This window comes from Aulonocara sp. 'chitande type north' Nkhata Bay, linkage group LG23, assembly GCF_057382095.1.
Source record: "Aulonocara sp. 'chitande type north' Nkhata Bay isolate Kocher_YH1m ecotype deep benthic linkage group LG23, A_spYH_male_GT1.1, whole genome shotgun sequence".
Lineage (NCBI taxonomy): Eukaryota > Metazoa > Chordata > Actinopteri > Cichliformes > Cichlidae > Aulonocara > Aulonocara sp. 'chitande type north' Nkhata Bay.
In genome coordinates this window covers 5,567,926-5,595,503 of record NC_141365.1, presented here as the reverse complement: position 1 = coordinate 5,595,503, position 27,578 = coordinate 5,567,926, and the positions used below count along the sequence as shown (strand labels likewise).

The following is a 27,578-nucleotide window of genomic DNA, read 5'->3' as shown; positions in this document are numbered from 1 at the left end:
GGGTTGGTGTGACAGCGGAGGATGCCAGGGATAGGCTGGAGGAAGTGGCAAGTCTTGCATTCAATATCACACAAATGTTAAACTTCAAATATCAGATAAATGAGATATTATAAAGTTTCAAGCTGGGAAAGGGGGTTGTTATACAGAATGTGAGCGGCATATATTACATCTTATTGGGAAGGTAGTAGTACTAATGAAAAGTGCTTTAGAACGAAAGTGCAAGGAGAAGTAGCTCATCTCAAAACTGCACAGCACTCAGTTACTGCACTTAAATAGAAGGCCGCTTAGTTTATTTCCACTGCCTGCAGCTCGTTGTTTGAGTAGTCTCGGAAATGACCTGGTGAAACTCTTGTAGTGGACTGCACAACACAGACAGGCTGTATGTGAGTGCGCTGCTCTTTGACAGGAGATGGGCGTTGCCCATCCAGTCAAATGTCAGTCGCTTCCTCCGACACGCCTCCAAAGAGGATGACTTTTTCCTCTCAAGCAAACTTGGGAAGTTAACCGTGCTGGAAAGACCCGCCTGAAACACCCACACGCCTCGTGTTGATTCGCTCTTCCTCTTATCAATCACTTATATCCCAAGTGACGAAATCGACAGCGCCACACCGGAGCTGAGGAGTGGGTGATGAGGAGCGATCAGCACCACCAGGAAAAGGAAAAAAAAAAAATACCAGGAGCGATAAAATGCACGGAGGACAAGGGTCAATTTGACTGCCAGTAAGACGTTTTGGCACTTTGGGGAGGGGGGTTTGGTGTTTGCGAGTTTATTTTGGGGAACGCTAGTTTAATGCAGTCAGGATTCTCTGTCAGTAGGAGTTGGCTGTTTTTTGGGCTGCAATTCCAGGGAAGGCTCTCTGAGCTAACCTAGCTAGCTAACAATTAGCCTTCCCATTTAGCCCCCTATCCTGGTTACTTGGTGCCTCCGCCTGCGAGACATACCTGCTCTGAGCGCGCACTTTCTCTGATCGGCACAGGTGCATGCGGTTCGTGGAGGACTCGAGGCAGTAAACCAACCTTTCTGGATGGACAGACTGGGGCTCGTTGTCACTGCGCGGGCGTAACTTGGAGCGCTGATTTCGGGGCGGCTAGGCTTGCACTCGGCCGGGCAGCCAGCAGAGGGGATTGGACAAATGTGGTGGCCGCGCCAGGCAGTTGTGTCCCGCTGTGTGTGGGACCGTAGTAGTTTAGTATAAGAAAAATATATATGTCTATATATTTTTAAATTGACTGGGCTAAGCAAGAAAACAAAGTGCGCTGAAGATAAAATTCAACCTGTTAGCTTGGTTATAACGTTAGCAGCGTTTAGCTTTCAGGCTAGTTAACAAACTAATACCGGTCCATGAAATCAAAATGGTTATTCGCACCCTCGGTAGTTCCTCGGGATATTTGCAGACATGTTTAGTTTCTTTTTTTCTGATGAGCTCACAGTCACTGTAGCCTGAGGTTTTACTGGAGACTTTGACTAACGTTAAGCTGTCAAATATTTAACACTTGACAGCAGCTTTGCCATCAACAAGGGAGGCCAGAGTCTGCACCAAGCAACGAGACTATCGAGCTCCATTATCAGTGTCTGGATATAACCTGTTGGGATCGGACTGTTGTGCACACAGGAGGCCTTCTTCTTCTTTCTTTTTTTTTTATCTGGTACTTTGTGTGAGGTGTAAGCCCGACACCTCTCCTCAAACGGGCTTTCTTCCCCCCCGCTCATGCGGTGATGACTTTAGACTCCATGATGGCTTGTTGCCTGAGTGAGGAGGCGAAGGAGTCCAAACGAATCAACGCTGAGATCGAGAAGCAGCTCCGACGAGACAAGAGAGATGCGAGAAGGGAGCTGAAGCTGCTCCTGCTGGGTAAGTCTGCAGGTTCCTGTCTCACACTGCTTTGCTTCGGGATGCACCCACACTACACACAAACCATCTGGCTCGAAAAACCACTGGTGTGATTGTGTTGTTTTACAGCAATCGCATGCAAAACTACACCCACGATTGCTCGAGCTAAATTGCTCCGATCACCACAGGATTTGCGTGTGATGTGATATGCAAAGCAAAATGCACTCGTGTGGTTCAGGTTGTGTTTTTAGTCTAACGGTGGAATAGCTGGAAGCAGCCACTCACCCAGGAATTTAAACCAGCGACTGAATTAAAATCCGCAGTCTGTAATCTTTACTGTGTTTCTTCAAAGCTTCCGTAGTCTTGCATCTTTGGCCACAAGGATTCATGAGAAACGTCTCCCCTGCTGATTTTCTTTTTGTTAGAAGACCACCCATAAGACAGCAGAGGGAGGAGACTGGCCAAGGTCGGTGGATGTAAGCAGTTCTGGGTTGTAAATGATGGAGGAGGTTATTTGAGAATTAAATCTTGCCAGCGAGCTTCTCTCTTGCCCTTCACACAGACTCTTGAAAGTGAATGGCCAGTATTACTTGAACTACAGTCAGAAACTGGAACGCTTCCACTACTAAATATTTTGTCCCTGAGTAGATTCTGCCTGTTCCTGTGCACACACACCTCGGAGTGAAGTGTGGCTTCAGTGATGAGCAAGGGCTGCATTTTAATTAAGTCTAGAAAAGGCCTGCACTGAGGTGGCTTGCTGTGGGAAATGAGTCCTCTCCAGAGAGCTGGAAATGCTATTCAGGTGTGCGTTAAAGGTAGATTAGCAGAGCCATTATGCCTTTGAATGCCATTTGGTGTTTGTGTCTTGCGTTGTAACCTGAAATAGAGTTTAAGTAAACTTCACAGTAAGTCGCACAAATTCATTGACATGCCAGAGGATATTTGAGAGACTGTGTAGTTTGTCACAGGTAACTGAATCCTGACTTCCTGATGCTAAAGGTGTTCTCACAAACCGCCGCATCAGCATCTAACACTAAAAATAAGCGGATTAAAAAGTAACTGTTTTCTTGTGGTATCAAAAATGACTAGATTGTAAGAAAGATCGTGTGTAATTTATACAGTTTAAAATAATTTTTTTGTTAATCAAATGTTCTTGTAGAGAACTATTCTGAGTGCCTTTTTTCTTTTTAATGCTCCCAAAAATGTCAAGTTCCTAACCTTGGATGAGATTTCCAAGTTCTAAAAAGGACATGGCAAAATGCCTTTCTATAATAATCAAATACTGAGATGCAGCCCTACTAGAACCAACAATTGTTTTTTCTTTTCTCCTCCTCTCTTTATATTCGGATGCTAAAACTGATACCTGTGTCACTCTGATCTACTGGAGTCGATGCTTCATGGTAACCAGAAGTAAATGGGGGTTGGGAGGAAGGAAAACAGAAAATGGTGAAAAAGAGCTAATTAAAGGATTATTATTGTGTATTGCACAGACATCATGAAATTTCATAGATGCTTGTCTTCCAGTATAAAGACTGCATAAATCCCTCACCTCCCAGTGTAATAAGCTCAACTGAAACAAAATGGCAATGGTGTAATTGGGTATCTACTCAAAAATATATATATTTTTTTGTACAAGATGGTCAGAAATAATTGTATGAAATAAGTGTGGTGATTTCTGTTAATTAGGGTAACACGGACTCATTGCCTTCTACTGTATGCAGCCTGATCGTGCTCGCTGTTATAAAGGCCCTCTCAGAACAAGAAATGGCCTGTTTACTTAAGCCTATGTGAAAAAGACCCAAGCGCTATCTAGCTACAGCGTCGGTTTTAGCTCCGTCTGGTTGTCTCTCTTCATGTGGAGCCTATTATGGACCTCTTTCATCCCTTTTATAGATTGTCATGCTTAGTGTAGCTTTTATTATGTTTTTGACTGCATGTATAATAGCCCTTAGATCTTTTATCTCCACTGGCTTGTAACCTCTTAGATTTGCTGTTAGATTTGGGATTTTTGTGACTTATAAGAAGGAAGAAAGTGACACTTGGAATTTGCTTGCTTTTGCTTGAACGTTTGTGCCAAATTGAATATGAAGCTCAAAAGTAGTTAATCGTACAGTATGCTTATAGTTCTCCTAAGTTGGGTTTGATATAGCGGTAAAATGGCTGTTGCCTTTTAGTGTTGCTGTTTTATTGAAAGGCAATTATTCCAGCTGTTTATCAGCAACAGGCCTGATTTCTTCTGTAAGTACACGGTGTAAAAGTCAGGGTCAGAGGAGTGCTCGCTGCCTGCTCTGTAGCTAATGAAAGTCACAAGTAATTAAATGTGTACAGTTTGTTTGCTCTCCTTACTGAATACAGAGTTTTAGTACAAATGCTTGTGATAATTATAAGTGATATACAGGCTGTGATTAATTGGCTTCCCGAACAATGATGAAGCTTTGACAGATATTGGTAATAGGGTGGATAATTTTCCTTTCATTTTAAATTTGAAAGTAAATGTGAAGTTGCGTTCAGAAATATAACAATAAATCATGAGCAGAGAGTTGCGTTGTGATGGGTTAAGTAACAGTGTCCTTTAGCAGTGAACATAAGAAAAGGCAGTTTAGGATATGCATCACTGCAGTGTGCAAACAATAACTGGAGACATTCAGGCATTTATGTTGATCGACTGTTGACTCAAGGTTAAATGAGTCATGTGACTGAAAAACTTGCCTATAAACCTACCTGTTTTCTCATGCAATACTGCTCATATTGTGCAAACGTCTTTAAAACGGTCAAAACTGCTTGCATCCGTTTTTGTTCGTGTTTAAGAAATAGAAAACCAAACGTTTTCATACTGCTGAAGTGTTTTTGTAATGGTCTTACACACTTGGTAGCCTGCTTAATATAAGCCCAGGGCTTTATTTAATTTTTTGTATGACAAAAGCAGCAACCATCAGTTTAGTTAATGTATGTCAGCAGCCGACTCTGCTGTCCTTGAAAGAGTTAGAACTATACGGAAGCCACAGAGATAAAATTCTGCATGTGGGAAATAAACGCATGTTTTTTGCTTGGCGCTCCCATAACTTCTCATTCATCTATGTAGAACTGCTGTTTTGTCTTACTGCACCGTTGTAATATATAAATAGTGCTACAGGAATAAAGTACAACAGTAAATTGTACTAAACTAAACTTCTTTTATTGCTCCTAATTATCCTTTAACACCACAGGAGTCAAAAGTTTGCTTATCTCTAAAATAAATCCTACGTGTTTAACTTTAAACACTCTTTGAAATATTTTGATAAGTTGGTTTCTGACTTCCTGGGGTTAAAATGTCTTTTACTGATTGACTTTGTGGTGATGGGTTTTTATAGTGACTGTTGGCTTAGGCAGCAATAATTATTACAATTGTTTTGATCGATATTGTGATCTTGAATATTAAACATTATGGGGCTGAGTATTCATACACCTATAGATGAGGCAGTTTTTGAAGTTTTCATAGGGTATTCTCTATTACTTTAAATCTAATTCAGAGGGAAGGCAAATTAATAAAGTGTTGGCCATTGTATGGGACACTGGGTCATCCTGTAGAGAGCGGATTCATAATTAGAACTTGCAAGTCCTGCAAAGAAATGCTGACCTGCTCTTAGCCTGCATCCTAAACTGTGGGAAGTCTGCACATGTGGATGTGGGCAAAAAGAAGCCCAGGCAGCACTGAACTTGCATGCCTTGGCCATACTTTCAGAGTAGCCACAGGGCAAGCAGCACCACCGTGATCCAACTGCTGCTCACTGCAGAAAGTGGACCGCGTGAGAAATCCCAAGCAATTGTCAGACCAAAGCGGCTGCAGACATATTAGTTAGTGGTCATGCTATCAGCTCACCTACTGAAAGCCTGTTTTCTTCCTTTAGATGGCTCGTGTTTACTAAGGGCTTCCTTTTAATCACGTTGGCTCAAGTTGCATAAACGGCAAGTGAGCTTGAACTTTTCGGGAAAGGTGAAAATGCGCTGCTGCAAAGAAAATGAATGTACTTCATTTAGAAAACAAGAAAACAGTGCTTATTAGCAGAAGTGCAAAAAAAGTATCCTTATTTTAATTTTCATTAGTATTAAAATGCGATCAATCAAGCCCTGCCGTCGGCTATGTAAAGTTCTTATGACTGCTTTGGCAACAATGGCAAACGTATTTTGAACCATTCCTCTTGTTTTGTCACTATCCCAGCTATGTTTGCTCTGCAACTCTCCTGCAAACACACAGTGCCCCACTGTAGCACATCAGCATAAATCATGGGAAACACAACTCTTATAAAAGCATTTTTTTTATAATAACCATAACATTCAGAGTAAGATGACAAGCTACCACATTTCTAGTATTGGTAGACCCTGCAGTAAAACGCTCAGCTCATCGGCTAGTCCTTAACGGCTTGTGGCTGTTGTTTGGTGTTGAGATCGTATTCAGTGAAACCTGGATAATAAAGCACATTTTGTACGCTCAAACGCTAAGGCCCCGATACTCACCTGAACACTTACCTGAAATGGGATTCAGGACACTTTATGTATGCATGTATGCACATACACTGAACACACACTTCATCTGTCAATGCACGCACTGCACAAACAGGTTGGTAGTATCTGGGTTAATGAGTATTTGTTTTTTGGCAACACCCAAGGATGTTTCATGTATACAGCCTACCTACGCCTATTATGGTTTCTCTTAGTAAGGCTTACAGTAAGCCAAGCAGATAAGCCCTTTGTTAGCCATATTTATTTGTATCCCTGTTAGCTGCTGCCAAGGTAACGGCTGGCATGGCTGGGTTTGGTAGAAATAACAAAACTGCAGACAGTACAGATGAACAACCCACACACAGGATAAAATGACCCAAAAGAGAGATCTGTGTGTTTATACAGTTGTGGGCCATGGTAGGGGATGCCCTCTGGTTTATCAGCTATAGTCAAAGCCATAATAGCATTGCTGAAGGCAGTGTTTCCTTCCTGGATTCTCAAATACTGCAAATGTATGTCTAGCAGTACTGAATGGTGGTTAAGTCATCCGTATCAGCTTAATTTCTGGAAATGTGGCATAACAGTATCAACTACCAGTCATTCTTTTGTTTGTTTTTAACATTCACCCACCTAGAATTTGGATCTACTTACAGTTCACTTGCACTTGGCAGTCAGCTGTGATAAAACCAGCTTCCCTGACAGCATGTCACAGCTGTTAGCAGGATATAGACAGTTGTTACAGCGAGGACTTGTATGTGGAGCTGAGTATTCAGATACTCGTACTGGTTAATCAGTTTTGAGTTTGTCTTTGAATTGTGGAAATGTAAACAGCAGTGGTCACACTGCAGTAAACCTCATTTTTATCAACTTTGAATTAAGATGAAAGTAAATGATTTTGGTTGCAACTTACTCTTTTAATTTTTGATGAATTTGCAGTGCTTAATTCACTGCTGAGACAATGAAATGTTAAGAAATGTACTTTTGGCCGACTATAAGGGCATTCATTTGTGTTTTTGTTTTTTGTTTTTAATAAAAACCAAAAGTTCTAAACCCCAACTATGTTTTCCAAGTTTTACATTGCCATTTTTACTTGGTGCATGTGTGCATTAGCATTTTGATCAAAATGCTGAGCCAAGTGTCTCTTTGCTCATCTCATTATCACATTGTCAGATTATTATCTTCTCTGTTGTCATAAAGGGAGAACGTATTGGGAAAGCAAAGCTCCTGATACTGGTTGATCTACATTCCCACCCTCAACTATGGTGTTGAGTTGTAGGTAGCTCATTATGTGGGAGTAATTTGAAGTATAGCCTCTACTGATCTGCACTGAAGGGATGCAGTGAAATCTCATATCCCGATTTTAAACATTTATCGTTCCGACAGCGATATATATCACAAACATTTTACATTCTCAGTAAATTCTGTGAATCTCAGGCAACTTGACTTGCGTGAAGTGTTTTCAGCTGGTCGTCGTGTACCTGGAGTAACGTGTTTTGACCGTTGCGTGAAACTATACACTTTTAGACACAAGTTGTAATGGCTGCCATTTTCTTTATTTGTATTTATTACATGGCGTGCTGCGGGGAAAAGCCTAAGGTTTATTTGTTTCCAGCACCTGACGGCTCTCTTTTGCTTCTCATCCGTAAACTCTCCCCGTACTCTCACGTGATTCTTGCGTAGGTAGCAGAAGAGGTTTGTCGTGTTTGAGTCTGAGGTGGGGACCGGTTTCCTGCATAATTTGCATAGTACAGTTTTCTGGTCCGTGTCAGACTTTTCATAACCAACCATGTCCATGCTAGCCCCTCGTTTAGAAATAAGGTCCTCGATTTTCTTTGACTGGTCCTTCTGTTTGTCATCATTTCAGTTTATTTTGAAAAATCTCAACAGGATCTTCAGCTTTATTTTGAAAGGTTTATGTGGAAAATAAACAAGCGGACGGCAGAGCCACATGCTGGGTTTACCGTCGCTGTTTCTAACGACAGCACGTAAAAACAGTCGCTGGTCCATCTGATATCACTCCTTATTTGCTTGGACTAGTTCCTCACACTCTGGACTCTTGACTCAGTTCTGCCATGGTTCCCCCGCTGCTCTGTACAGCCAGCAACCCTCCCAGTTTTCCATTTGATCACAGTCTGAGCTGCCACAGTTTGATATTCCATCCATGACTATAGTCTGCCGACCGCTGCGTTAATGATAACTGGTGGCTAATGTAGCCAATGGGTCATTGGTAACTATTAGCAATTACCCTGCTAACTATGTGTGTTGGCCAGGTTAACATTTATAAACTGTTTATTACTTCAATGTTGTTGAAATAAGAACTTTACTGATCTCTTAAAATTTCTCTTAAAGTAGTGTTCATTGTGATGAACATTGAGTGTTTTGGTTGTTGGTGAGAGGAAGGTCTGCCATGGTACAGTGTAGTGGTGCAACGGATCACGGTTGATCCGTAATCCGAACCGATCCCACTCCACGGTTCGGCACGCACGTGATTCGAAGATTCAAAAAAGAAGGGAAAAAAGTGTGTGTATGGTGCGCGTGGTAGGTCTGTCAAGCGATAGTTATGGTCAGCGCTAGCGATCCAAGTGGAGGAGCAGAGGAGTTTGCGGTATTTAAGCAGCCCTTTGCTGCCCAGTCCGACCGGGCTAAAGCTATTACAAAAGCTACTGGGGTGTTTAGCTGCAGACGGGAGGCCGTATTTCCTTGTGCAAAACAAGGGATTTAAACTGTGATGAACGTGCTTGAGCCACGCTATGGTATCCTGTTGCGCGTCCACTTCAGTGACAAGATCGTTCCAAGCATATATGAGCAGGAAAAGTTATGGCTGAACTGTCCCAGGCATCTTTTGTTGCCCAACTACAAACGGGTGGACCTCCAGGTCAGCGGAAAGCTGCGTGACTGCTCATTATATCACAGCGGAGTGGTAGATACAAAGCCCTGTACTGCCCTATATTGCACCTTAATTTGTTTTTATATAATTGGGTGGAATGAGTCTTGAGTTGAATGTTTTTAATAGGCAAAACATACTTAAGTTGTCTGTCTTTTTTTTTCTTTTTTGCTGATCCGAAAATTGATCCGATTCATGACTTAAAACCGTGATCCGGTCCGAACCATTAGATTTTTGATTCGTTGCACCACTAGTACCGTGTAAAATTATGTGCCACCTGGCAAAGAGAGCACTGTTTGTATCACTATTGTTGAACATTTTTTAGTATTAATATCTTAGGGTTTTTCTTTCTGGCAACTCTACCCAGGACACACTGGAGAGATTGTGTCTTTGTGAAAACTGCAGTCCAGTAGATGAGGTTAAATCCATACTTGAAAGCTATTTAAACCATTGATCACATTCTTTAATCAAATTGTATTTCAAATTTTGCTTGAATCTGTCGTACTTTGCGTTAGGGCAGGGCCATATTATATAGTTCACGGTAATACCGGTATAATGTTAGGCAATGATAAGAAAATGAAATATCGCGATAGAATGTGGGTAAAACGCGCATGCGCAGTGCCTTATCGCAAATTTTCAAATGTATATCGTGATAAATATTTTTGGCCATATTGCGCTGCCCTACTTTGCATACATAATGTCCGATTTGTTTGCTGAGTGTTGTCAACATTATCAGTGCTTGTGCCAGCAGGTTAACGTCCACACACCTGTGCAGAAAGTGGTTGCACATTGCTCCGGTCAAATGGCTATGCTCCAGTTTACTTGGACACAACAAAATACAGGAGAGAACTGCAGATTTCCATCGCTGTCACTGGACGATCTTATTTAGATCTTGCCATCATAGAAGTAAGGAAGAGTGCTCCCATCTGCTGGGAGAACACTGCTAAGATTTGGCTGTGTAATATCATAGACCCAACAGTTACCTGGCCCTCTGCTTAGTAAAATTTGAATAATTACTTTAACAAGCATTTCTAGGCTGGACCTTTTGGTAAGCAGCGTCTGTAGTCCGTCACAGACGACCATAATAGACCCAATGATCCATGTGTTCTGTTGTAAAAGGATTTATTAGTCCACTTTATGTCATGAGTGCTGCTATGCCTGTACTTCATCAGCCATCCTGCTTAGCTTTTTTCCCCCAGATGTGTACATATGCAGTCCTAAGCTCTTGTACCTGGTAGAAGGAAGCTTGAGTTTCACAGTGTAGTTCAAAGACACAACAGGTAGGTGTTAGTAGTTCTGCACTGTTTGTCTGGCAGCTTTGTTAGTTTAGCAAACTGATGTTGGCACACCCAGAGTTTCGGCAGTTATGTGGCATTCAGGCCTGTGAAAGACCGCCCAGTCCTTCTGGCCCCGCCTACCTGCCTTATAGAACCATTAAATTATGTCAGACACATAGCAATCAAAATATTGATCATTTTCAATAGAGCACATCATTGTTGGGCACGGTTATGAATGGTTTGTATTTCATGAGCAGCTGTGGCACTTACACAAAGAACTAGTTTCAGTTTGCTGACGTTCTTGAGAAATCACTAGAATTAAGTAAATATCTGTAGGTAGCACTTTCTACATAACTACCTCCTTGTTCCTTTTGGTATTTATGCACACATGTAATGCTTGTGCAGCTACTTAAAAAGACAAGCTTTTTTTGCATGTTTACACAGCAACAAATTTGCTGTAGACAAGTTCCTGACAAAGTCTTGGCCTAGGAAGAAGGAAGTGAAGTTGAAGATGAATCACAATTACTTGAGTGATTGTGAACTACGAAACCTCTGTCTAGTGAGAAATGCTGCTCTTCCAGTACAACAAGTGTTTTGATTAAATGGGAACCAAAATAGGCAGAATGATTAAATTGACATGCAAGTCCTTTAGAAGGAAAAGTATGCCAGGAATTTTCTCAAAACTGGAATAGAGATCCTGAGCTTGCTGCCCCTCTCCTTTTCTGTCTCTTTCTCATTCTTTCTCTCAGCGAAGATCTTGATGTGCTTTTACAGTCCACTTGTTTTATGCAGACACATTTCAACCCTACAAACGGAGGACGGGAGACTCGGGTTCCCTTTCCCCTTACCCATTCCTTCCAGTCAGCCTCTTATTTGGAAGGCATGTGAAAAATGACGGTCACTGGAACAGTCTTTGAAGTACACATGTAGCTGTAAATGTATTAGCAGTTGGTTAGAGGAATGGCCTGGCAGGTGTCTGGTATGTGGTGCCCACAAGTCTGTCTGCATTTTTAACTAGGGCATGGTGGGTTTATTTATTTTTCCTATTATTATTATTATTTTTTTTTTTTAAAGTGTAAGGAAAATTTAAGGTTGTTTCTTCTTCTTTCCTGTGGTTAATGAGATGTGACACACCAGAGGCAGAACATATGCATGCTTACATTGCTTTTTGTTTTTATTGTTAGTGGAAGCAAACAACTGGTTTCTGAGTTCTAGATGTGCAAAACTCCAGGTGCACTGCTGTCACTCACTGTGCAATGCTGCTATCTAAAACTACAGAGCCACAGTATCTGTTTGATTTGGACTGGCGCTAAAATCAGCTCTGGACTGGACACGAGCAGCATCATCATGAACTTCAGATAATTCCTTATTTATTTTGTACTCATCCTTGATGCAGCGCCTCAGTTTATCCATTGTTTGAAATGAACCATTTTAGCTATGGCAACTCGGATACTGTAGTGACACCTTAAGTCAGCCGGCTAAAGTTGGGTAAATGGTATTTTATTGTGTAAATTCTGAATCAGCTCGTGTTTCAGTTAAACTTATACTTGTAGCAATGCATTCTCAAGATGTAAAAATGATTTGGTACATTTTATTTATTGCTGTCACAACTCAAGAATCAAATCAAATCACTTTTATTGTCACATCACATGTGCAGGTACATTGGTACAGCACATGTGAGTGAAATTCTTGTGTGCGAGCTTCACAAGCAACAGAGTTGTGCAATCAAGTTAATTAAGAAAGGATTAGCAGCCTTGTCTTCTGAGTATTTTATGTGCACCTGCAAGGGCAATGCACCTGTTCACTTTAGGATCTACTGTACTCTCCCTTTAACGGTCTACCTAACTGCATTCAATCAGAACAAGTTATAGGGAAACATCTGGATATTTCAGTTGGGAAGTTATATTGGTCAATATTAGCCATTTGTCACTCTTTTAGTATTGACATTTATGACTGTAGGGCTGCAACTAAAGATTATTTCGATCGTTTCAGTAACATTTATCTGTTTCCTGTGGGCAAACCTCCTGTTTTAGGCTCAATTCTGCCCACCTGTGAATATTGCCCTGTTTTCTCGTCCCACAGCAAATTACAGTAATTACCCAGGAAGTGTATGAATTTGAAAATATCAAATGTATTTTTAACATTGCTCAATAGGACCGTCAGAATAAAAAATGTAATGTATAAAAATATTAAGTAATATTGGGTAAGTGCTAGAATTGTTTTAAATGAGAAAATAATGTGCAAATAGGAAACTAAAAATGGCTTCTGTCCATAAGTTCAACTAAAGCTGAATTTTTATTTATTTATTTTTTTTTATTCCCCCCCCCCCCCCCCCCCCCCCAAGTCCAAAATAAGAAGTTTATAGATGATTCAGTTCATGAATTCACGATTACAGTGAACATCCTCTGAAGTGAGGCTCGCTCTCATCTTTGAGATGATGCTCCTAGCTTCTGATAACCATGCTAAAGATGCTCACTGTCATGACTTTATCCATTTGAGAGGTGCAAGAGTCTCTTTTCAGGACAAACTCACTGATATGCCTACTAGTTAAACAGAACAAAACAGAATTGGAAACGATGTAGCATTCACTATATATTAGTCCCACCCAGATTAACTACCTAATATTAACTATTAGTTAGCTACTTCTGTTTAATGTTTTACTGTCACATTTCAGCTAATGAAACTGAAATGGTGTTAGCTTAGCAAGCATCACCCTGAGACGTTTGACAGGTAAGCTAACATAAACATTACTGTACAAATGCAAACATTAACATTGCTGTTCAAACATTACCGTAGAAACACAAACATTACTATACTAACATAAACAAGATATCAATGCGACGCACAAACTCCCTAAAAGTGACCCATTGAGAATTGATGTCACAACAATAAAATTCTGCGTAATCATAGTCAACGTCATCGACTGTGTCGAAGAATCGTTGCAGCCCTAAATGACTCATACATGGAGATTTTTTTTTCTTTAATTATTATTATTTATTTATTTATTTTTTTAGAGTAAAGATGGGATAAACGTCCCTCAGTATATGAGGGATGTTGAATAGTTTGTTCACCAGTGAGTGCTCTGTGCAGCCATGATGTAAGAAACTCTCCTAGTTTGTCCAGATTAAAGCTTGGTGTATGGTTGAAATGTTGTGGGTGTTTCAGTCTTCGGTCACGTTAAATGAAGTGTGTCATGTGCTGCCCAACTGAATTGTGTATCTGTTGCTCTGCTTTGCGCTGCCAAGTTCAACTTTGCAAGCACCGATGCACGAGTCAGCCAGTCGAATTTTGTTTTATTCATATTGCTCCAGCATGGCTGCTACCACATTATAAAAAATATCCTGGGAACAGTGTTGGTGTCTGTGCAGTTTAATCTCAAACTGAAGATGATCACTGAGTAATCTGTTTACAGTGTACAGGCATTAAGCTGGCTAATGCTAACTGTTAGTTGTGTTAAATGTAATGAATGAATGTTGTCAGTGTGATGATCGCACCAACAGTGATCCCCGACCACTGTCTAGCATTGAAGCAATATCTGTGTGAATCTTGCCTAAGAGGTATGGGGTAACAAAATATAAATTCTCAAGTAAATATGAGTACTTTTTGCTCTTGTATTTTAATGAATGGTGACCTTAACTAGACTGCCTTTTGACTCTACAGGAGGAAAAAGCCAAAACATGGCTGCACTGGTCATCAGGTTAGGTTCTTAAATTCCTTCAAGGTGAATACGGCCACTTGACAGTTACTCATTCAGTTCCTGTACAGTAACTACAGCCTCCAGCGTTTTAGTCTTTCCCAGCACTGAGCTTAAGTGGATATAGCTTCCTTTTTGATGTGCTCAGAGAAATTTTAAGGAATCATTTACTCTGCATGCACTTGGCACATCTTGTCTTTTTGACTAAATGCAAAGCTGTTAGTTAATGCAAGGTAAAGCCTTGCATTCAACTAAATAAGATGGATCAGTAGCTACTCCACCCCCCACCTCTCTCATGTTCCTTGTGAGTTAATGGTTATTTGGCTAAATGACTAATACCTTGGTTAGAGCATGTTGTTGGCAGAGTGAGATGGTTCTGCTTCAGTTAACGATCAAAAGTGAGTTACTGGGCTTTTCCACTCTGGTTTTGCTGTGTTGGGGGTTTCAAAATTGTTAAAGGTCACCAGTGCATTCATTTTTGCATACAAAACCTTTACTTTTGGACCTTATTAGAATATAGCAAGTCAAATTTTGCAGAAAGCAACAAAGGGCAACTTGCAAATACACAATCTTATAGTCTCTACACAGTTTTCCTGCTGAAGTCTACTTATCTGTTTAATAACTCAAATTCTAAGGATGCACTGCCTGTAAAAGGACAGATGTGGATCAAGTGTTTTTGTATTTTGTTTCACATTTTGTCATTTAAAAAAAACAACAACGAAGTCTTCATGAAAAAGTGGATGGGTAGGTCTTTCATAGGGCTGGGCCATATTATACCGTTCGCGGTAATACCGGTATAATGTTGGGCAACGATAAGAAAATGAAATATAGCGATAGAATATGGGTAAAACGCGCATGCGCAGTGCCTTTGTTTTCATACGCACATGGCAGAAAAAGCATGGCAGAGAATGTCAGCAAGGAATTTTCATTGTTACATTTTTATATAACTTTAATACACATAAAAAAACAGCTGCTTGTTTAAGTGAAAATACATTGATTTTTTGTTTTTTTGCACTAATAAAGTTGTGCATCGGTCACAGCCTTCAGTGAAATGGGTACAACCAAATTCTTTGGCCAGTTCAGTGTAATTATAATACAAAATTAAAATATTACAGCTCTACTCTGCCATTTCTATAGTATAGACTTTCAATAATTTGAACCCCACAAATTTAAAAAAAGAAAAAAAAAAAGAGAGAGAAACAAACAAACTTGACATTCAGCAAGCTGTGGGCTGCTTATGGCGAAATGGGGGGAAATGGATGAAGAAAAAATAAGTTAAAAACACTAGAAGTGAAGTAGTGTCTCAATGAAGTGAGGCTCGTCTGAATCCAATGTGACTTGACCTCAAATTGATGCGGTAGTTAAGTGTTACACTGTCTCTATTCACTCTGTGTAGATGGGAAAGTGCCGTCTGAGAGAAATGTATATGGACAGAATTGGTAATGAGGGTGAGCTACGTTAATCCGCTACTTAAGTCTGACATTTTGACTGTGCTTGCTGGCAGAATTCCTTTTCTTTTCTACACTGTCCTCGTGTTTTGAGCCTTGGGCTGTGTGCATTGGTGTGTTATGTTCAGTAAGGCTACTCAACATTTTGGTCATTTTGTCACTGATCTCAGTCGCGCCCGTAACGTGCTGGTGCGTATGGTGCAGTAGCCCAGACATTAGCACGTGCCCTGCTAGCTCTCCCTCATATACTCTGTGCGAGAACCTAACCCAACGTGGCTCCAGCTATAATCCAACCGCACGATTGGTTTGGCACAACGCTACTATTGTCTTTTGGTTTTTATGGTGTCTGTTAAAATATGGATGGTGTGAGTTCTATTGACTCACACAGTCTCATTTCTAATGAAGTTATTTAGCACCAATTATCTTTTTCATTTCGTTGCCAAGCCCTAGCTGTAAGATTAGAAAAAATGTTTTAAAGTTGCATGTTTGACTGGGCTCTCTGAATACACACTGAAGCCTATCAGCTGCTGTTTTCAGCCGTGTATTTAGAGGTCCAGTGTAGGAGTTGCCATGGGAACTAGCATTACCCCTCAGGAGTAGCTCCAGTGAGTGTACAGTTGCTTGTCCGTGAGAAACGCTTCGGCTGGGTTTTCCAGTTAAGCGGGAGAACAGTAGGAACTGTTGAATTAAGCTGATCATGCCTGCAAGACATGCTTTTCTCCTCTGGCTGTTTGGGAAAGGCAAATACGCTGGAACACACACACACACCAAATTCATAGGATAGCTGCACCTTTTCTCAGCTGTTGCTTTTAAACTTACCGTATTGCTGGTTAGGAGGTAAGAAAGAAAATGTGTACAGTACTGTCCCTCACAACCCACCAACACACTTCCCTTCTGTTCAACTCTTCAGTCAATAGGAGAGTGAACTCTCCAGGGCTGTCTTAACAATTGCTATTTATGTCCCTCTCTCAAAGACTTACTCTGTCTGAAGGGGAAACTCCAATGTTGCCTGACCTGTTTTCTGCAGTGAAAGATCCTCTCTGGTTAGAAGGCAGGCAGTGCTCAGGGCACTCCTTCGCTGTACGCGCGACTGTGCTCTTCATTCAGCGAGAGCAAAACTTGTCTCTCGGCATCCTTGGAAGGCATTTCAGCTACTATGTCTTGGGAATACGAGCTGTGCCTCAAAACGCAAAGTGCTTTCCATTATCTAATCAGCAACTACAGTTATGATTCAACATTGTAGCTGTAAATATCAATGTAGGCCTTTACACACAGCCTGCCTTCAGCCACTTGTGCTGAATGGTAGTGTAATTGTTAAGTTCTACTTTGACCCCATATTGAAATATTTTAACAGCTATCAAACTTTCTATTTGATCTTGTCATTTATGGCTTTAAGTTGAATGTTTTATTAAACTAACAATATTCCGGTACTGTGAAAATAAAGGTCACCTTACAGCCTGCTCTCTTGAGTTGTAGCTTTCCTTTACAGAAATCTGTAAATTAACTATAATGACGTAAGCTCAGAAATGTACAATATATCTTATAGCTGAAGCCCTTTGGAATAGGAGGATAAAGACGGACCATGCAGTGTCGCGATTTGTGCACATCGTAACTGTAACAACATCTGGTTAAGCAGACTTGTGGACAAACCTGTAAAATTCTATAAGCTAAAGACTTGGTTAACACATGCTATCAGTTGCAGCTTTAGTTGAGATAAAGCAAAAATGAGACTGAAAGGTAGAGACCTGATAGAGCGTGTGCAGCTAAAACTGCAGTGACTCAGACTTGAGTGCTGGGAGAAGTGAGATGGAGAGATGAGCGGTGGAGATCTCCATCAGGGTTGTAGAGGAAGAAAATAGATGGTGGAATGGGGGTGGAAGAGACGATTGCGCTGGAGAAAGCGCTGCATGGTAATACTGGAGGGTTAGTTTCGGTTAGGCTGCTAACTGCCTTGTCTTTTTAAATCGTACTCTTTGGGTTATGTCCGCAGCATACAAACCCTGATGCTTTCAGTCTGACTCCAAGCCCAGAGTGGTAGTTTGCTCACAGAATATGTCCATATAAAGATACAGAACCTGCTGTGGACGGTCTTGTGGGGAAGTTAAAGTGTGTGTGTGTGAGTGAGTGAGAGAGGGGGATCTGTGGGGTTATGTGTAGTTCCTTCTCTGCATGTGCAAGCAGGTTTTCTTGTCTGTGACTTGGTCTTTTTGTGTGTTTATGCACATGTGCATATGCATGATGAGTGATACAAAATTGGAGAAGTGAACTCGCTGTACCCAGCTCTTTGTTGAGCTGAGGTGAGCCATGCAGCCCTCGTGTGGTCAGTCGGGCCTTTTTGGGAACCACTGCCAAAACAACCATTGCACTGCATTGTTACATTGCACATTTCTGGACTGGAGGGAAGAAGACAATAGCTTGACCATAATTAACCCCAGAAACTTCTATGTAGTTTAAGCTTTGTTTTTTTAGAGCTGGAGAGTTATTTACAGTGAGTTATATAATGCTCAAATATCTCACCAGAAATGCATACACCCTGAACTGGTGAAGCAGAGAAGGGCTTGACATTGAGGTCTGGATTATTGCCTGTGGACACGATGGTGCACATTTCTTCTTGACCTCATGCATCAATGCTAAGATGTAGGTGGACAGACGAGGCCAGCCTGTTGCAGAGACAGACCAATTTATTGCCACAGAAACGAGTTATATTAAAAAAGGCTACTTTTAAACTAGTTTCTGGAATGCTTGGTTGACCTGTTGAAAACTGATTTGTACCCACAAGTCTTTTATTTTACTTCTTGCTTAGTTTGCTCTCGGCAAAAATACATTTTCAGGCTACATTACTATAAAATGGCAAGTGCAGAAGTGTTACATGGATGGGTTACAAATCATGTGTTATGGTTGATATTTGTATTTATTTGAATGGTTGCTTCCTCTAGATTTCAATTTGTGTAAATTAACGACTATCTCATTTGAATCTGTCTTTTCTTTTTTTTCTTCTTCTTTTGTTAAATGTTTGCAAGAAAATAATAATGCTGCTGTAACTTTTGTTCCTAGAGCACACACGGCACACTGAAAGATACCTTTTACACCAGTTTGTCCATTCATAACAGTTGCTTTCAGCAGTTTGCTTACTGCTCCCATCTATTTTCCAGGTACTGGAGAAAGTGGAAAGAGCACTTTCATCAAGCAGATGAGAATAATCCATGGCTCAGGCTATACAGATGAAGACAAGAAGGGCTTCACCAAACTGGTCTACCAGAACATCTTCACCTCGATGCAGGCCATGATCCGTGCAACTGAGAACCTTAAGATCCCCTTCAAGTATGAACAGAACAAGGTGTGTATTATTAGGAGGCAGAAATGTATTGTTATAGCATTTGGATGGCATCGGTGCATCAAGTACTTGTACTGGCTAATTTGCTGGGAACATGTGTGGGAAGATCTTAGTGTACATCAAATATTGTGTATAACAGTTAATGTACCCATTAGTTTGTGAACACCTTTTGACGTTAAAGCCTCTGTTAGCTTTATTCTTTATTTATATATATTTTTTGAAATGGCATTTTATAGTATGTCATACCATGTCATCAATAATGTTAGCTAGCTTCATTAGCAAGCTGCATCCATAAACTGTGTGGCTGCATCACGCAGATACCTGCTAAGAAGTAATGACTAAGAAAATACTAGGTTTTCACTCAGGAAAACTGCAGCAGAGACTTCTTGGGTGGGGTTTTACCACACAGCAAGCCATATTATTTGGAAATGGACTGGTATTTTATATAGCACTTTTGTAGTCTTACTGACCAGTCAAAGGGCTTTTACACTGCAAGCCACAGTTAGTCATACATTCCATCTCATATCCACGGCCAATTTAGAATAAACACTAAACCCAACATGCTCCGTCTAAGCTGCGCGCGTGCGCAATTGCGCACTGCTGGGACGGTCTCTGCGCACAAAGTCTGTGTTGCGCACAAATAAATCTAACCTGAATTTAAATTAAAATAAATACATTAACAATTCTGTTTTGTAGTGTTAGTCAGTAAGTGGCTGGCTGCTCCAGTATGGGATTATAACGATGCCACCTTATCCCATAGTCCAGCCAATAATGCGATTCACATATACGGCTGATGTGGAGTGAAGCCACGTTAATGACAACGTGTACAACCACTGGAGATGTGAACAGGACAGACGGAACAATTGATGGAAAAAGTGTGGACCAGTTTTTAAATGTGTTGATAGGCCACGTAAAACCAGTTATAATTAAAAAAATATATGCAATGTTTTGGGGTTTTTTTTCCTGATTACTATAGTTGTTCATATTTACTGCGGGAAGAAACGGTAAAAACTGTGTTTTCTAAGGAAAGTGCTGGAAAGCGCTCTCCACCTGTGAGTAAAAACAACATTTTAATAAACCATGTAACTTGGATGGATTCGATGCTGGCGTGACCACAGTGCACACGTCTGCTGTTGCTCACAGTGGTCTAAGGGACCGCTCAGGGAGTTTGTGTGTTCGCTCCGACACTTAAAAAATTACAGGGAACATTGCCAAGATGTCTTTGGACTGTGGGAAGAAGCCAGGGCATGCAGAGGAAAGCCATACAGGCGCAGTAAGAACATGCAAATGCCACACAGAAGGCCAGCGAGACCATTTAAATCGGGAACCTTTTTGCTGTAAAGCAACATTGCTAACAATCCAAGAGCTAATTCCATCCTGCATTTATTTGGCAAATAATGGCGTTGAAATTGCTCCAGAACACACAAACGCCACGAAGTGGCGAGGCCCAGTTAAGTGTCTCAGATCAGCCTAGTGGACGGATCAGCTACAGTTATCTGTGTCTGCTTAATAGGCCATGCTGTAAGCCTTTATAAAAACCCAGATGGGTTTAAAAAATTCAACCTCTGTATAGTGATGAGAGGAGGAATGGGCTGAAACCAAAACGCTTTTTGTACCAGGCTCTAAACATGCTAATATCATTCTTAAAGTTGAGCATTTTACCATGGAAGCCTGTAGGGATGGACCTACTTATGGTGCCAGTCTTAGGTGGCCATTTAACGAACTTCAGGTTTTGGTGTTGTGTTGGCTTAAGAGTTTTCCAGCGGTGGAAAATAAATCCACAGTATTCTCCTGTCTGTTAACTCCACATGTGTTTAGGTACTTCAAATCATGAACTTTAATATGAAATAATTATTAGAACTGCTGTGAAGCATTGCTTAAACGTCTTTTTGTATGTTTTTGTTTTGTTCTTCCAGAACAATGCCCTGGTGGTGCGTGACGTGGACGTAGAGAAGGTTGCATCGTTCGAGCAGCCGTACATTAGCGCGATAAAGATGCTGTGGGCTGACCCTGGCATCCAGGAAGCGTATGATCGCAGGAGAGAGTACCAGCTCTCTGACTCGACCAAGTAGTACGTCTGACATTTCATAATTTACTGAATGACTATTTGCCTTATGTTTAAGCAGTGTGTAAGAATGCATGTTAGAATTTATATTTTTGTTTTCTAAAAATGACACAAAAGTATTGGGGGGGCAGACGGACGACATCCATTCGGTTGAAGCAAGAGAACAGAATTCAGCAGATGGCATGAGGAGCTCTTGGCAGGTTTATAAATGACGGTAGTAATATATATAGAGCCAATTCCAACCTGCATTAATCTATTTGAGCCAAATGTGGCTCCTTTGAACAGTTGAAGATTGGGATGAAACTGAAGCTTTGCATGATGCATTTATAGTGTAAGTGTTTTGTTAAGAAACAAACTTGTCATCCCCTTTCAGGGTTTCCATATTTTATGTTTCGGACTCATCTTAATATGGATTCTATTCATTTTTACACATGAATCAACACAAATGGGCAAAACAAAAGGTTTCTTTACACTTAATAAAACCGAAATGTCAATTTGCATGCATACTTGGAGCATTTGCTATGGCAGGGGTCTACCTGTGGCTACTTCATTTCATTGGATAATTGTTTTAAAGTTTTAAAGAACTGTGTAGACCTGTAAGAAATGATTGTCAGAGTACAGTTCTGGACAATGAAAATCAAGAAAATTGTAAATGTCAAAGAGCAAAGTAACCTTTGGAAACCAGTCACTTAGTTGGGCCACTCGCTCAAGCTGAGGAGTCTGGGACAAAGAACTATCTTTACTAGCTTCTTTGTACATGTACAACCATCACTTTAGTGTTTTACCACGCAGGCCTTTATGGTACAACGGCCAGATCAAAGCTACTCATCTTTAGAAAGATGCTGGACTGTAGGAACTGAAACCTGTGGACACAAATGGGGTCATAAGGACGTGGGTTCAGACCTGAAGCTAAATGCTTAAAAGGATGAAAACATCTTCTAAATGCGCGCTAAGCTTGGACAATCTAAGTGAGAGATCTGTACTGGAACAAAGGGGAAATGTGTATATTTTTTTTTTTTAATTAAATGGCAAGGTTAAATTTACTGCATTTATATCGTGTTACTTTCATGTGCACATCTACCCAGCACTTTAAGTGCTTTGGTGCGTGAATGTGCATAACAACGTATGCATTGGTCCCAGGTGGAGCTCAGCATGCTGGATGCTTCGCTCTGCACCTCAGAAAAACAAGAACAAAAGAATTATTGAATCCATTTTAAAATGAATTGAGCAACTTGACAATGAAAGCACTGTTCATGTGCATGTTGTCTTTTACTTGACAGTTGTGTCTCTGTGCATACATGTGCATCTGTTATGTTCCCTCCCCCTTCGCAGCTACCTTAACTATTTAGAACGAATATCAACACCAGGGTATGTACCCACTCAGCAAGATGTGCTGCGGGTCCGAGTGCCCACCACCGGCATCATTGAGTACCCATTTAACCTGGAGAATATTATATTCAGGTACTGGTGTCTAGTGCTCCTGCTGGTGTTACTGGTTGGCTAGCAGCAGAAAAGTTGGTCAGCCAGTTGGAAACCGTCGATGCCGCTATCTCAATCTACACTGTGTTGCACAGCAAGGCTCAGCACATTCCTGATGGTACACTCTCAAAGACTAGTCTTGAGTTTAAGCCTTAAGCTACAAGACTTTACACACATTTGTTTTTAATTTAACTTTAGAGGATACTGCTTATCTTTTTAGAAACCTACAAGCCTTCACTTTGAGCTCTTTGACAGTGCGAAAAGTTAAAACTGACAATTATGTCTTTTAGAGCTGCCATCACGGATATAGCTCAATTTCATTTGGAGGGGCGCTAGCGTGAAATGTCCCCCATCCACGCCTTCCCCTCGGAAATCTTTGGTTGCATCTGGACTGATGCACTTGCTTTTGGATGGAATATGCTTTATCTGCTGTATGCTTCACTTTCTTTCCTCCCTCTGTCTTTTGTTGTCCTTCTTGTCTCTAGCTATCTAAGTGATCTGGATCGTATTGCTGACCCGTCCTATCTACCAACCCAACAGGATGTGCTTAGGGTTCGAATCCCAACCACTGGGATCATAGAATACCCTTTCGACTTGCAAAGCATCATTTTCAGGTAGAAGACGACATCCATTATCTTGACACAGATTTTAAAGGGATTGGGTATACACAATTTGGGTTAAAGTGTTTTGTCTCTATTTGTAAGTTGGCGCTCAAAGTTGGATTATAACCATGATCTATCCTACGGTGCATTATCCTGATATCATTATCAATTAATAAGTCAACAGAAACTTGATCTGCTAGTATATCTACAGCTGATGATCTAAAGATTTAGTCGTTATGGTAAAGTTTATTTTGCAACATTTAATATTAAGTCAAAAATTGTACACTTTCTATCATATCATTAGCAATCCCAGTCTACTTTCATACTATCCATGTGTGGAAATGTGTGATCAGAACCAACTGGACCACCTGCAGCTGACTGATCTGCTTCAGGGTGCAGTTTCTGGTGCATGTCAAGGATAATCGCAGATAATTTGAGCTTCATCTAAACAGCTTTCTCTCCATGACCTCTCGCTCATTGTAAATGTGAAAGTATTCAGTGCGGGATTTCCATCTGCAGTCTAAAGTAAAGGATCACAAGAAGATGTCATCGAACGGGACTGATTCTAAATCGTTGTTTCTATCACTTGCTGTATGTGCTCCATCGTTTCATTACTTCCTTGAGAAATCCTCATGCACTGAAAGACCAGTGCTGAAGATCCTCTTTCAGTTAACAGTCACATTCTCTAACCTCCATGACAAGCATTTTACATTTACTGCAGCTTCTTTACAGTAAAAGGCACGCAATCTCAAATCGAATATTTTAAACACAAAGAAACAACAATAAAAAGTTGTTTGTATGCAGTTTAAAATTGTGATTTCTGGATTGTATGCATACAATAACTTTGCATACGTTATTAATGCTTTTTATTTAAATAAGACTTCAGAGTGGAGATGGAAAGGAAATGGGAAACGGGCATGTAGCAAACTGGCTGGCTGGTAGTGGGACTGGGTACTTGGTTGTTGAGAGCATTTAAGCCTAACTAAATGAAGTATAATTTGTAATAAAAATGGCTCGAGATAAATGAGTCACAGGGAAAAAAATGCTGACAAATGACATTTCTCTAGCTGTTTTTTTTTTTTTTTTTTTTTTAAACGTCTCAGGCTCCAAGGCTGTATTTTTACATCTTAGTCCTCTTCTGTTTCTCTGTAGTCCTGACGTGGAACCTGGAAAACAGGACATAAAAACTAAATGTCTTAGGACCTGCCACCAATACGTACAAGCGCTTCCCTTCCTCCTCCTGTTAAAAAAGGATGAGCAGATTGATGGACCCAGGAAACGCAAGTGATTACAGAAGAGTGCAAATCGATAGGAAGCCATCATGTCAGCCCCCTCCTACGCTTGGCAAGGCTAGAAATAACTCTGCTTGCAATGAGGCTGTGTTGAAGAGGTTCCCAGCAGCCCTATTGCAGATAGCCAATAGGCTCTACTCTGCTTGGCTGTGCTGATGATGGTGAATCACTGCATGTTCTCAGTGACATCAGGTTTTTTGCTGAGATTGAAGAAGCATATTAAAAATATATATATATATATATATATGCATAAGAAAAATGCATGTGAAGAGGCAATAAATGTCAGGTTTTAATGGAAGAATAATGCAATAACAAATTGCTAATTTGGTGATTTCTGCAGTGGAGCATGCAGCGCACTTGATGCAAGACAAGTTCCTCAGCTCAGTTTGTTGTAAATGTGATTATATTCTTCACACCTGTGTGTGGAGGTCTGCTTTTGTCCAAGTGATGAATTCTCTCATCAGTGGGTGAATAGGAGGCTCACTGAAGACGCAGCGTGCCCCTCAACGTTACACAACAATGCAACAGTTATGTCACCAGGTGGACTCTAAGCTGACTTGCTGCTTGGGAGGACTAACTACTCATCCATAGTGCTCACATGTGCATCTGTAAGCAATAATCGCACGTAGGACTCCAAGGATACTTGCAGCTGACAGGGGTGCTGCTGCAACAAGGAGTGCTTTCATGATGGACCTCTCCATGAGGCCCGTTTCTTTTCTTTTTTTTCATCATAATTGGCTTTTGAAGTAATATCCAGCATAGGAGAGCTTATGGAACTAAGTAGGTCACTCATCCTTGCTAGAGGAAAACAAAGGAGGTCATTTAATATAAAGGAGTTTTATTTTAGGCTTGCTTTTGGAGGGCCCCATTTATCAATGCCGTCATTTCTTCTGGCAGACTTGCTCAGTTCACCTTTGTCTCATCAAACTTTCACTGTGTCATATGTTATTTAAATGGAGCTGAGACTTAACTTTCTGGCCCACTTTCATTCTTACAGTGCCGGTCAAAAGTTTGGACACACCCACCCATTCTTGTGTGTCCAAACTTTTGACCGGCACTGTATCGAGCACCAAAGGTTCTTCAGTGTTTCTACATTTTCATTTTCTTGATTTTTATTTATTTATTTTTTGGACGAGCCCAGAGCCAAACAGAAGTGCTTTTTAATCCATGATCCAGATCTCCTGACCTTAGATTTAAAGCCAACACGATGAGCCTTAAAGAAATTTCCTCCATCTTCTTACTTTTTCCCCTTCCTGATTATTTAAAATAATTATTTCCTAATTCTGCATTCTTGTTCCTCCCCACTCTCTGTGCTCCTCTTATATGCCTTCACATTTAGCACCTTATTGGCAGCACAACTTTAGTTATACTGCATGGATTCTATTGCATTGCGCTTTTCAGAGGAAGATGGTGTTGTTTGTATGTGTGCATAAACTTCCCTATGCTTCTTTTGGTTCACCTTGGAACATTTCCCCTGTCATTAGACAGTGCAAATTCATTTCTTTTTATATTGGGTTGCTTGGCTTGAAATGCATTACTACAATTTTTATTTTGAAATAGGCTTCCGTTGTAACCACCTGACCACACAGTCCTTGAAATCTATTGACTGGCCACTGAAAATGACAAATTAAGAATCCTCTTTGCACAGATCCATTTTCTGAAATGTATTTCTGTCCTGACGTGCTTCAGATCTGTGTCTTGTTCCTGGCTGAATCACTTCAGGATTGAATATTAATATTTAATTTATTTGTAACGCATGTGCTGAACACGTTTTCAGGGCATGCGTACCCCTGGCGTTCTGTGGTTCAGGTCTTATTTGATTAAAGTAGCTCAAAGATTTAACGAATGTTAAAGTGGATGCTGAGTATAATATTTAGTGAGTTAGAAAACTTTACCCAGTAAAGACTCGCAGCTAATTAAAGTTTTTCTTTCCCCTCTGCCCTTCATCCCATCATGTTCCAATCAGGATGGTGGATGTTGGGGGTCAGAGGTCGGAGAGGAGGAAGTGGATCCACTGCTTTGAGAACGTCACCTCCATCATGTTTTTGGTTGCTCTCAGCGAATATGACCAGGTCCTGGTGGAGTCGGACAATGAGGTGAGACAGAGACTTGTAATTTCACACAACAGTTTGATGCTGTGCTCTTAATAAACTTTAAAGTTCGTTTTGATATCAACATATTTCCAGAATTTTGCAATTGTGAGCAAGCTCGGGTTTGTGTACTTAAATTATTAGGGTGCTTGAATAGTAAGCAGAGCGTATAGTCTTACTTTAAAGTCCACTGAGGTGCCAGTGATGCGAATTTCATCATCAGAAGTTAGTGCGAGAGTTCATGTGGACATCACGTGCCTGTCCATTTTTGTCCCCGCACACACTCGTCCAGAGAAATTATTAGTTATTATTTAATTAAATAAACATGCTCCCTAGGCAGTGTGCCTCAAGCGCATACATAAGGCTGCTTTTATGCTTACCCCTGTCGAAAACACGGAGTTGCGCATGCTGAAAATTGCAATTTCTCTTTCTAACCTGCGGCGTTACGCTGCGGCCGCTGCCGCAGCTGGGTTGAAGCCACCATCCGCCATTCTAATGATATTGGTAGACAAGCTCAAAGTCAGAGTAGACAGAGGGAGATGTTACAAAAATGAGACTTTGTGAGGTTCCAGTTTTGACTTCTTCCAATATCATGTGGCGGTTATTGTCCGAGTAGTGAAACCTGTTGTTCAGGAGAACATTGGAGCCACCTGTGGCTTAATAGCAGGCATAAATAGAACTGACTGTGTGATGTTGTGACTGTGCATGAAGTGACAAATACTGAGGGTATACTGGCACCTTAAGTATAACAAGAATGACTTTTTAGCCATCGGGTCTCCAGCTGTGCATGTCCACGATGGAGTGCAAGTGCATTTATTTAGATTTTTGCAGCTCACAGCTGTAGGTTTAACTTTTTTGTTTACTCCTGCTGCACTCATCAACTGCTTTCCAGTAAAACACCTCTGCAGCTGTACTATGCAGCGCCAGTTAGCTTGTTTTAACAGCAATAGTTGAGCAGTAACAATGCAAATGAACAATTATTCAATGACTCCTTTTGAATTGGAGAAAGTTTAGTAGGTAGTGGCTCCATCGTGTTGTGGTTAATACATTTACCTAATGTGCAAAGCTTCAGGAAGGGCATCTTTTGTTTAAAAGAAGAAAA

The 27,578-nt window shown here is 40.8% G+C and overlaps 1 protein-coding gene across 5 annotated transcripts in view; it reads left to right on the top strand.

Moving 5' to 3' along the window:
- The first annotated feature begins 504 nt into the window (after positions 1–504).
- The window catches only part of LOC147301018 (guanine nucleotide-binding protein G(q) subunit alpha-like), a 33,694-nt gene continuing 6,620 nt past the window's right edge, over positions 505–27,578 (top strand). Inside the window, exons 1-6 of one of the 5 annotated variants that reach the window (XM_086283009.1) lie at positions 505–1,853; positions 18,767–18,951; positions 20,865–21,019; positions 22,346–22,474; positions 22,978–23,106; positions 26,353–26,482. In XM_086283009.1, coding sequence (XP_086139135.1) covers positions 1,718–1,853; positions 18,767–18,951; positions 20,865–21,019; positions 22,346–22,474; positions 22,978–23,106; positions 26,353–26,482 — 864 coding nt within the window. In that variant the 5' untranslated portion in view covers positions 505–1,717. Of the gene's footprint in view, positions 1,854–16,430; positions 16,452–18,766; positions 18,952–20,864; positions 21,020–22,345; positions 22,475–22,977; positions 23,107–26,352; positions 26,483–27,578 lie in introns of those variants that run through there. The other 4 variants (XM_086283007.1, XM_086283006.1, XM_086283005.1 and 1 more) reach the window with 4 other exon arrangements.